Source organism: Fusarium oxysporum, chromosome X (assembly GCF_013085055.1).
Source record: "Fusarium oxysporum Fo47 chromosome X, complete sequence".
Lineage (NCBI taxonomy): Eukaryota > Fungi > Ascomycota > Sordariomycetes > Hypocreales > Nectriaceae > Fusarium > Fusarium oxysporum.
The window spans coordinates 1,019,102-1,029,664 of NC_072849.1; the positions used below are offsets into that span (position 1 = coordinate 1,019,102).

Below are 10,563 nucleotides of genomic sequence, written 5' to 3' on the forward strand. Positions count from 1 at the left end.
CGCAAGCCGGACAAGACCAAAACCGTCTACGGAGGCTATAGCAGCAAATTCCCATTTCCATTTATCTCTGCACCACTAATATTTCTGGCCCAATGGCTCAGCCCAATCAACCTATGAACTTTTATAGTTATTAGCAACGCTTATCTTGCATAAGACCTGTATTTAAAAAGCTTAACGCCTCTCACTTGCGTCTAGAACCTAGCTCCCAGCATCATCGCACAGGTGCTTTATCGGTTGCCCCTCACGAAGATGCCACAAGAGGAGTGATGAAACGCCGTAATATAATCTGGAGATTGTTTCTCTACCTGTATCTGGTCACAAATGTTCAAGGTTATTTGGAGCTCGTAAAGAGTTGCGTCATCTAACAACACTTGAGGTTCTAAGTTCTTCGATTCGATCATCTCCAACGCCCACCATGACAATCTTTCAGCTGCTTCAGCCACTTCAGACCTCGCTTAGAGTTAAAATCATTTCGAGAATCCCATTCGAGGAAAGCAACGTGGCTATTGAGGCTTCCCAGTCCTAATCTCCCAACAATAGGGCCCTAAGCCAAGCCTCCATATCAATTCGAGACGTTACAATTTTAAGCTCGAATGGTCTCACCAAAAAGAGACTGTGATTCGATGTGGTTGCATACCACGTAACAAATGACCAGTGACGTCTGTCTCTAAAGAAAGCGCCACATATGACTGGCTGCGTTGGTGTTCTAGAACTCAGCTCTTGATTGGGTGCTAAGTTTTAGCCATGGCGTTGGACGCACGAACGCGGACTCAGCGTGGCTTAATCGTTGCTAGTTTTGACGCGTTTGCGAGGCATTGCTATGGTGCTAAAATTCCAGTTGTGCAGATGTGGCTTATCGGCTAGAGCTTGATTTGAAGCCATCACGGCGTTTGCCGTTGCAGAGGTGAATGAAGTTGGAGTTATATAAGGTCTGGATGCAAATGCAGTTTGAGACAATTCACACAATCAGATCTCAGTTCTTCAGCTACAAACATCATCTCGAACAATCCGCTATCATGGACGCACCCAAGTCTTACTATCTTTACAATCCTTCCGAGCCATTGGCAGGAGTTGTCGCCGGCCTTTATGGAGTGAGCTTTTGTATCACGCTCTGGCAAATCATTCGGAAGAAAGCCTGGGTATGGCTATTTATGTTGCTTGCTATTGCGAGTAAGTGAATCATTCAACAAATCCCTTACTTAGCAGCTAATCATTACTGCAGTGGAGGTCATTGGTTACGCAGCTCGAGCCGTATCCGCTACCAAGCCGACGGAAAAGGGACCTTACGTGCTTCAATTCACACTTGTGATTTTACCCCCAGTCTTGATGGCCGGTGTCATCTATGTTATCTTCGCTAGAATCGTCTTCTGGGTTGTTCCCCCAGAGTCGAGAACCCTTCGATTTCTCTGGGTCCCTGGTAAGTACTCTTCGCAGCGACAGTGAGAGAGGGATACTAATAGTTTACAATGCAGCTCGCTTCATCACTCTTCTCTTTGTTGGCTTCGATATCATCTCGCTCCTCCTCCAACTTGTCGCTGCAGTTCTCATCGCCGGCACCGACCCCACTGATCCTGATGCGAAGAGCAAGCTCAATCTTGGCAAAACGCTTGGTCTTGTCGGTGTGAGCACTCAAATTGCTGGCTTTGGTCTTTTCACTGTCTCCGCTATCCGTTTCCACTTCGCTGCGAGACGACTCAGCCCCGACTTTGCCAAGGACAATCAGGAGAAGCATGGTGTTGTGAAGAAGTGGCAGACCCTACTCATTGTGGTCAATGTCTCATGCCTCCTCATTCTTGTAAGTCAAAATTTCTATCTATCTATGGCTCAGTTACTTACCACGAATAGGTCCGTTCAATCTATCGTGAAATTGACTTCGCTGGTGGCAAGGATGGCACTACTCACCAGAAGGAGTGGTAGTAAGTAGAACTTGTCCTTCATTCTCGAACAAAACTAACAAGTATACCACAGTTTATATGTCTTTGACACTCTTCCCATCTTGCTCGTCGTCTTCCTCTACAATGTCTTCTTTCCTGGTAGCTATCTTAAGCACCTTGGTTTCAAATTGCCCAAAGAACATCAGGGCGCGGTCCTGGACGCGGAGGCTGCCGACAAGCAGGTCTCAACGACTGCCGAGTCTGTATGATTTGCGTCATCCGTACCACCGGTAGTTCAGATACCCAGCCGCTTCTGGTTGGTATGGAGAGGTTTATGCTTATTTTTCATGGGATGTCTTCTTAGAGTTTGCTGTTTTATTACCATATGCTTCGAGTTTTAGCAAAGAATTTCTGTTTATATATGCAAATAGAATCTCAGTTACATGCTTTTCGATCATGAAGTGGGTAGCGGGATCCAAAATGCTCAATGTACCCTCCACGCTTCAAAGTCTGCCTTGATTCCGATTACGGATACGCTTCGTATGACGGACTGAATTGTTCTTGAGCTAGGGGAAGCGAATTACAGGGGTTCAGTCAATATATGGACAAAGCAATGGTTAGCGACAGCTAGAGCTAAATTGATGATGAACTTGACAGCATCAACCAAGATCCAGAGTCGGTATGATATGGCTCAAATTGCGACAACTCATCTTCTGTTCTTCCAGATTACTTGATCCAGCTAGATTGGACTGACCAGCACCAGGGCTGATGTCCCATGCCGGGAATCATCGGCTATGCCACTCATTAACCTATTCTACGCTTGACCTTTGAAGTGGAGTACAGCTCTCCAACGTATTCATTGTATAAACCGTCTGAAGCCGAGCAACGCAACTCATAAGGGGGATAACATTGTCAAGATGGCGAGTGTCGCGGATGGAGAGTCAGTTGGTAGAATAATAGGCCATGCTAAGGTTCAATGAAGAACAAGGAACCGGGAGAAGTTGACATTCAGCTCCCATTGCCGCCAATGAGTCAGACAAGGTACAGTAGCCTCGAAAGACTTCAGACTCTATATCAAGGGCGAAAAGGGCCTAGCCAAAATGCTTACTCACCTTATTAAAAAAAAAAAAAAAAAAAAAAAAAAAGGTTTCTACGGATTCATTCTATTCTTATTAGTATAGAAGTGTCGGGTTTCCTGTCATCCCCTTCACTACCGCAAATACCGGAGTCCGTAGCTGATGAATGTTGGTGAACAGGGCTGACAACAAGGTCCGTGCCCCGCCCCTGACAATGAATCCGGGGTTAGCTCTAGCGCTTCAACAAGTCAGCTCAACTCAACTCAATTCTTATACCGACGTGGGGAAACGCGGAGTCATCCAGAAGCCGAATAAGAGCAGATGTCGGTCTAGACGTCGACTTGCCGTGCACTACCACGGTGATGCAACTAATAATGATTATCGCGTCTCAACAAATCCCGAGCGTAGCCGAATTCCTGCCACGTAATGGTCACCTAGGTGAGTCAACCATGGGCTCCTGGTTAACCCGATGCAAGACGGCTGAGCTTAGCGCAGCCGCACCACTCACCGCGGCGGCCCACAAGGTGAGCTTACGCGAGGTCTGATTGGTACCCTGATATGATTGTTTTCGTGATGATCGCAAGCATTTGATGATTTTGTTGAGGAATGCCTTGTCGGATGATGACGGGCTGGGTGCTACTGTACTGTAGTAGCTACAGCGGTAGTTCAGCGCTTGTGCACGCCAAAGTGTTGTGATAGGTCGCCCTGGATGGCTGGTTTCACGGTGTTTCGGTGTCTCGGTATCAAATGCCGTAGACTATAATAAGAGTCATAACCTAGAACTCAATGACCTTCTAATATTGTTCTTTAGCTTTTTCAATATTCTCAATTGATTGCATTTGATTGCGGATTGTCAAAATGACGGATGTTATGAGTATTAGGGAGCAGCAGCGCTGTACACTGCAGTACTTTGCTGTTGACCTTGCGGCTGCGGCTTTCGCTTCTGCTTTGGTCACTCCCTGGGTGACAGCAATTGATAAGTGAGTACCCTCTCAGCGGATAGCTCAGTCCATCTTACTATCCTCAAGGTTCTGTGGATACTAACAGATGTCGAATTAGACTTGTCTTCAACAAAGCAACCAGCAACACGTCCATCAAATCATCCATGCGAAAGTGGGCGTCCAAACCCAAGGCAACATTTGCTTCTCTCTTCATACCATTCCTCGTCTACTTCGGAACCTACGCTACTGCCAACATGTTCGATTCCTTCAACGCCGTCCAATACGACTGTGACCCCTCCATCGTCTGCTCATCTCCCGCCAAGTTCGCCGCTACCACGACCGTCAGTTCAGGGCTGAGTATATTCAAAGACGCATACTTTTCGAGAATGTCTTGTGGCATGTCAACACCTCTGCTGAGTTATGCGCTGTTTACCCTGCGAGATGCGGTGACTATATACGCTTCGTTCAACCTGCCTACCATGATTGCTCCCAAGCTTGCCGAGTTCCCCTTCGCGTCGATTACCCCGTTTGCCAACATCTTCCAGTCTGATGACGCAAGGCTCAAGATGGCTCAGCTATTTATGCCAGCTGCCTCGCAGATAGTCAGTACTCCGATTCACTTGCTCGGTCTGGACGTCCATGCTCGTCAGGTTCGCATGACGATCAAAGATCGCATTAGTGTCATTCGGCGCTACACTGGCTTTGCTACACCTTTACGTATGATACGAGTTCTACCTTCGTTTGGTATTGGTAGTGTGGCCAATACTGGTTTTAGAAGGAGCATGATGACTCGGGTGGTTTGATTTGACCTGCGGTTTGAGATGCTATAGTTTCAACACGGGAACTCCAAGACAGCCTCAACGCGGAGAAGTCGTATTATTTTGCGTTCATAAAAGTCTATTATAAATTGAGAATATCTTATCAGGTCGAAACTTGCAGCGCAGTGAAATCGAGGATGCTATGTTCAGTTGGTTGACCCCGCACACCTTACCTCGTCCAGTGAAATCATCTGTTTGATGGTCATGAAACAAGCATTATCCTTGATCCTATTCCCTCGATTTGCGGGTGAGTATATCGTTAGTACATGAGAACAAGCCGAGGTGAGCAAAGGTTTATGGAAAGCCGATGGTTTTAGAATGCAGTAATTTTCATCTCTTACTATTTAGTACTATAGTAGTCATCGAATACATGAATCAAACGCTAAAGTCCACTCATTCAATGCTATGTATATACATCCTCATGCCTCGTTCTTTTTTTTCCCTTCTCTTTCTTTTTTATTTGCTTAGAACTTGTCTTGATTGGCGTTCTGCATCAACATGGTGTTGTCAGGCTTGTACTTCTTGGAAGCAAGGTTGACATTGTACTCGACATCGAGAACAGCGCCCTTGGGCTCATCCTTGACAGGCTTGAAGTCAAGGAGTAGATCGTCCTTGACAGCGCAAGCAGTGTCGGTCTCGAGATAGGGATCGTCGTTGGGGTACAGCTGAGCAGTAACACCGAGGTAATCATCGTGGGTGACCATGATGTGAATATGAGCAGGGCGGTAAGGATGACGGCCCATGATCTTGAGGAGCTCGGCGGAGGGACCAGATGTGTCGATGGCGTACTCGGTGGGCTTGAGGCAGTAGAACCAGAACTTTCCGTCAGCGTCGGTGCGGAACTTGCCACGAAGGTTGTGGCGCGATTGGTTCTCGGGGTCGTGGGCGTCGTATTTGCCGTTGGTGCTGGCTTGCCACATGTCGAAGACGGCGTTGGGGATTCCCTTTCCGGTATCAACGTCGCGGATGACGCCGTGGAAAAATGTGAGTTGGCCGTCCTTGGGCATGTCTTGGACGACGCTGGCGCCGAGGTCGCGGAAGGGGGTCTCGGGAGACCAGAAGGGACCGAGAATGCTGGAGGATGTAGGGGCCTTGCCGCCTTCGGTGACGACCTTGTGGTTGATCTCATCGACGAGACTGCGATTGTGAGCAATTGATTTGGCAGGCGCAATTGATTGGGGAACTTACGACTCAATTCCGAGAATGTCGCAGACGCGCCATGTCTCGTTGCGGTTCTTCTTGTAGGCCTGGCCAAGAGAGTTGATGTAGTTGACGCCGATGATCCACTCGTCCTGAGTGAGCTCGACTTCTCTGCAGAAATCGTGCATGTGACGAATGAGAGAGGTGAGGATGACACGCTGGCGAGGGTCGGTCTCGGGGCTCATGAGGCCGATGACATGGTCTGTGAAGTTGGGGTCGAATTTTGATTGCGCCGTGGCGCCGTTGGTGCCGTTTGTACCGTTGGAGGCCATTTTGATGATGGTTGGAGGGAAGTGTCTGGAGAAGAAAAAGAAGAACTTAAAAGATCTGGGGTATCTGGGGATGGGTGATGATGAGGGAAAAGACGTTTGGGTCAGAACGTGGAGGTCGCGCCGTTAAGTATGAAAATGAAATGTCGTTTGCCGTTTCCGTAGCCGGGAGACTTGGAGGGGGCGGGGCCGTGGATCATGGACGCCAACGGTAGCGGCAATTCAAGTCGGCTCTCCACGTCAGAATGACCATTGCAAATACTGGCTCTCTATTGGTCCATCGTCACTAGAACAATCTTGGGGTAAGAGATCCGAACCGGGGGAAATATTCTTACCCGCAGGTGCCGTACCAAGATGCCGATTCTTCACCAAGCGGATCTTTGTTTCTCCAACTTTTTCCACCTTCTGGATGAATAGATTGCCGATTCTTCTTACCGGATATGGTTCTCGTACGATTTATTACCGTTTTTTGACTGGCTTGCTGTCGCGAACCATTTCACGTGCGTATCTGATTACATCAACCTTGAAAGGCCATTCTAGAGCTCACGGCAAAGATGTACGGTATGTTCAGCTGGACAAGACAATATCCAGATTACATAGATTCCAAAACATCAGATCATATTGCATCACAAGAAATATCACCTTCAGAAGAGACAATGACCAAGACAGCTCAATGACAGAGCAAGCTCCAGGGTACCTCATCAATTGACTCCGGGGGTCCCCGGCTGGTCAACCTGGGGTAGCGGCAATCATGCCAGGGTCCTGGGACTTAGTCAACGCATCAGCCTTATTAAACTCACCGGGAATAATGTCATGACGTCTCTGAACCGAGGAGACCTATCATGTTGTTTACATTGGGAAAGTGTGCTGTATTGACTATGCCGAGGGCAACGTGACGGGGAATCATGGATGCGGGGCATTGGATGACCCGCCAAAAACCACACAGCCACGAGCAGCTATTTTAGAGGAGTCTTAGAGGATGCAAGAAAACTTAGGCTATTGATCCTAAATGATGCAAATACTTAGGTGAAATAGTATAACTTCAGGGGGCTCTTTGATGAGTTTATTTTGGCACCTATGGTCAAGGTCTGAAGTTTTGCTCCCTGAGGCTAACAGAACGCACGCAAAAGCAAAGGTCTCAAAATAGTATTAGCGTCAAAAATTCTAGATGATACCTACCAAGACAAGCCATCGCTAACCATCAAACAACTCTCCTTCAATTATCAGGTACATCCTCCGCAGCAAAGGACCCATAAACTCGTGCAAACTGCTCACCAAATGCCTTGCAAAGCTGATCGAATGGCTTGGCTGTCAAGTCCATGCTGAAAAAGGGAGAAGCAAACCATCTTTGAATCCCGATTATGAAGAAATTCCCATCAAGACTCGCTTCCGATAGGCCAATTCTCATGATACAGCCGATATTGAGAGATTCAAATAGTTCAGGATCATACGTCGTGAGTTGCTGCTGCCACCACTTGCAAAAGCTGTCGAGTTCTTCTAGCTTTGCTTGTTGCTCAGTCACTTGATCCGGATCTGGATGTTGTCGAAAACCAGCGGCGCGAAAGTCGAAGTGGCAATCATGACGAAGAGTCGACGTGTTGTGTACTTTTGTTCGTTGGTCGCATGAGGAGAAGCTACGGGCGATAATCTGATCGCTAACCATAAAAACGCGTAGGTATCCCCATTTGGAGACCGATGGAAAACACTGCTGGTGAATAACTCTCATGGCGGATCCCTGCGTATAGGGCTGGTTATGAATAAACGTGTTATAGTTGGGGGCTGTGCTATGATGTATGTAGTCTTCGCGTTCGCTAAACGCGAACCTGACGAATTGTGGCCCTTGTATTTCATCCAGTCTGCAGTCCCCGATGCCCAGGCATGTCTTCGGCCTGTGATGGTATGATTCCGGTGTGGAGTCTTTCACAGCGATAGAGTCTAATGCCCTGATATCTGCAATTCTGTATCCATAATTCCAGCTCTCATGGTATCCTGGAAATACGCTGATGTCGTTGAATAAATGCTGGAGTGCATCTATGGCTTCATAAAGATGGCGAACTTCAGGATGGAGGGTCCAGTCGCGTGGGTGAAGTGGGATGTAGAATAGAATCGGCCGATTGTGATCGCACAAATGATTAGCGAGAGAATTGCCTCCTTTTTCTATGAGGCCCATGATCCAATCAAGCGGGCGGTATTCGATAGTCATGCGCTGAGATCTTTCGGCCCAAAGCATCGCGAGAACCTGCTGATGAAGAAGGACGAGGCGTTCGTTCCAGGAGGACTCAATGAGCTTTGGTCTGGACTTTTGTAATCTTGCGATACTACCAGCCAAATCGACTAGACCATATTTCTATTTCATTCTGGGGCCGATGTTGCTGACAGGTCCAGGACCTAGGCTATCTTCCAGTTGCTGTAGTCTTTCAGGCGTCAAACCGCCTAGGACGTCGCCCGCTTCGAATGAGCTAACAGCTGGGTCGTAGGGAATTCTACAGTCGTAGCCCTCTTCACCGATGTCTTTGTGTTGGCTGATACCAACAAAGATGACATGGACCCCGGGGTCGTCGCTTTCGTGTCGTGGCCTCTTCGTGGGCGCGGAAGTCGCCTCTGTCGGTGGCGGTGCGGCTCTCTTGGCTACCGGCATCGTTGCATCTGTCATGATTGAAGATAAAAAATCAGCTTGTTTGCAACAGGCGATATCGAAGTGTTGTTTGTTTTGCATTGAGCGTACCTACCTACCCGGGTGAGGGGGGCAACACTGACCAAAATCAACAAGGCAAGAGCAACTGCCTTGTATCAAACAACAATTAGCTATAATATCCTCATGTTATAATAGGTGATAGAGAGTAGTAGAGTAAATAATTTAGTATACATAGGTTAAAAGTTCTACCTCAGCAGCTAGATTGTTTCTATAATTTCAAGAAAACTTTGACGTTGGACCAAGGTGTCAGAAATATATAATCTAAGGTCCACAAAATCTACACTAAATTATACTAAACTTTACCTAAGCCTTTTTGTCACTTAGAAAAGAGGTCCTAAGTTTTCTTGCCTCCCCTTTCCTGTTTACGAAATCACGATATTGATGCGAGGTCAAAACTCGGGTTGTCTGGACCTACTTGATTGACTCTTCTGTCTGGATTTCGACTAAATCAGTCTTCCCAATGTAGGTAGAAAGATCCAATTAATTAATAATCACGTTCAAGCCATTGGTGACAGGCCTCATACAGCTTGAGAAGCTGCGGTTCAGCACTGTAGAAGTGATCTGACATGGTCTGATCGACACAGCTGAAGAATCGAAGAAGAGCAACAACAGTAAAGTCAGCGTACGAGGCTTCTCACATTAGCGACCACATCATCAAATTTCTGAGGCTGATTTTGTTCTTACGATGGTAATTCATCAAAAACGGTCCTGGGGTCTCAGCCAGTACCTCTCCGATCTCATGACACATAGCATCAAGCTGGTACCAAAGCTGCTGGCTGACGTGCTCACTATAATATGAATCGAGACTCATTCCAAATCTTTTTGCTCGTGTGTCTGCATAATATTGCCGATCTGATGGCACAAGAACTTTCTTGGGTAATAAATGTGCCCATAACGGTCTGCTGCTTATCAGTAGCTTCTCTGCTAACTTTTCGACTCTAGCGGATTCTTCTGAGTCGAATTGAAGTGACGGCGTGCTAAAATGCTTCTCTAATTCCTCGGCAATAGACCTTGACCCCATGATACCCCTTGTGGTCTCGCCCTCCTGCAACAGGATGCAGGGTATGGTATGCGGGCTCAAAGGTGGCTCATTCGGTTTCACACTGAGCTGGTGTCAATGATTGATGTAAATGAGTTTTGGGGCCTTAGGGACTTACTGAGGCTGCATATAGGTACTGAGGTTGGAAAAGTCGAGCCATTCAGTGGTATATGGCAATGCCTTGTAATTGAGGACGAGCCGGGCTACCATTGAACAGTCAGTCTAACGCGCGTGACCTCGATGTGAAGGTATCAAACCTTTCCAGACATTTGGAGACCACGATTTTCGTGTTATACTTGGAATGTCGAAAAGCGTTATCAACGGGCGAGATGCCATGTTTGTTTTTCTGTTCTTTAAACTGATGCCCGCATTGAATTGATTCAGCCGAGGTTCTTTAATACAAGTGTCAATTGGGGTTGAGGTTGATGGTTGTTGACAATCGATGAAACTTGTCCCAGTCAAGTTAGCTCCTTGACTCTGGGATTAAAAGCGGGTCCAGTCGGGCAAGTTTATGTCATTCTCCTCAGTGAAATGTCCGATCGCCCAGATTATCTCCCCGTCCTTCACTAAACATTATTTTATGCCTTGCACTTTGCGCCTTGCGCCCTGTGTCTTGAAACCTTTCTGTTCGAATCAACTGAAGGTCATTTC

At 47.2% G+C, this 10,563-nt stretch overlaps 5 protein-coding genes across 5 annotated transcripts; 2 read left to right on the forward strand and 3 right to left on the reverse strand.

The window, feature by feature from the left end:
• Positions 1 to 1,016: 1,016 nt before the first annotated feature.
• Positions 1,017 to 2,608, forward strand: FOBCDRAFT_244262 (RTA1 like protein-domain-containing protein; the record flags this gene model as incomplete). The annotated part of the gene is made up of 7 exons (XM_031191262.3): positions 1,017 to 1,170; positions 1,223 to 1,417; positions 1,473 to 1,795; positions 1,846 to 1,916; positions 1,969 to 2,137; positions 2,306 to 2,414; positions 2,532 to 2,608. 7 exons carry the CDS (start codon positions 1,017 to 1,019, stop codon positions 2,606 to 2,608), a joined length of 1,098 nt encoding a protein of 365 aa, XP_031032493.3.
• Positions 2,609 to 3,808: 1,200 nt separating this feature from the next.
• FOBCDRAFT_323561 (uncharacterized protein) lies at positions 3,809 to 4,820 on the forward strand (the record flags this gene model as incomplete). Its single annotated transcript, XM_031191263.3, has 2 exons — positions 3,809 to 3,930; positions 4,010 to 4,820. 2 exons carry the CDS (start codon positions 3,809 to 3,811, stop codon positions 4,692 to 4,694), a joined length of 807 nt encoding a protein of 268 aa, XP_031032494.1. The 3' UTR covers positions 4,695 to 4,820.
• A 208-nt stretch (positions 4,821 to 5,028) lies between these two features.
• On the reverse strand, positions 5,029 to 6,304 carry FOBCDRAFT_323562 (Intradiol ring-cleavage dioxygenase). Its single transcript, XM_031191264.3, has 2 exons — positions 5,898 to 6,304; positions 5,029 to 5,846 (listed from the first exon to the last, which is right to left on the reverse strand). Exons 1-2 carry the CDS (start codon positions 6,179 to 6,181, stop codon positions 5,174 to 5,176), a joined length of 957 nt encoding a protein of 318 aa, XP_031032495.2. The 5' UTR covers positions 6,182 to 6,304; the 3' UTR covers positions 5,029 to 5,173.
• A 1,090-nt stretch (positions 6,305 to 7,394) lies between these two features.
• Positions 7,395 to 8,831, reverse strand: FOBCDRAFT_244264 (uncharacterized protein; the record flags this gene model as incomplete). The annotated part of the gene is made up of 2 exons (XM_059610597.1): positions 7,395 to 8,525; positions 8,556 to 8,831. 2 exons carry the CDS (start codon positions 8,829 to 8,831, stop codon positions 7,395 to 7,397), a joined length of 1,407 nt encoding a protein of 468 aa, XP_059465991.1.
• A 511-nt stretch (positions 8,832 to 9,342) lies between these two features.
• On the reverse strand, positions 9,343 to 10,334 carry FOBCDRAFT_323563 (uncharacterized protein). Its single transcript, XM_031191267.3, has 4 exons — positions 10,170 to 10,334; positions 10,031 to 10,115; positions 9,558 to 9,976; positions 9,343 to 9,503 (listed from the first exon to the last, which is right to left on the reverse strand). The coding sequence occupies exons 1-4, from the start codon at positions 10,246 to 10,248 to the stop codon at positions 9,358 to 9,360; spliced, it is 729 nt and encodes a 242-aa protein (XP_031032498.2). The 5' UTR covers positions 10,249 to 10,334; the 3' UTR covers positions 9,343 to 9,357.
• Between the last annotated feature and the right edge of the window lie 229 nt (positions 10,335 to 10,563).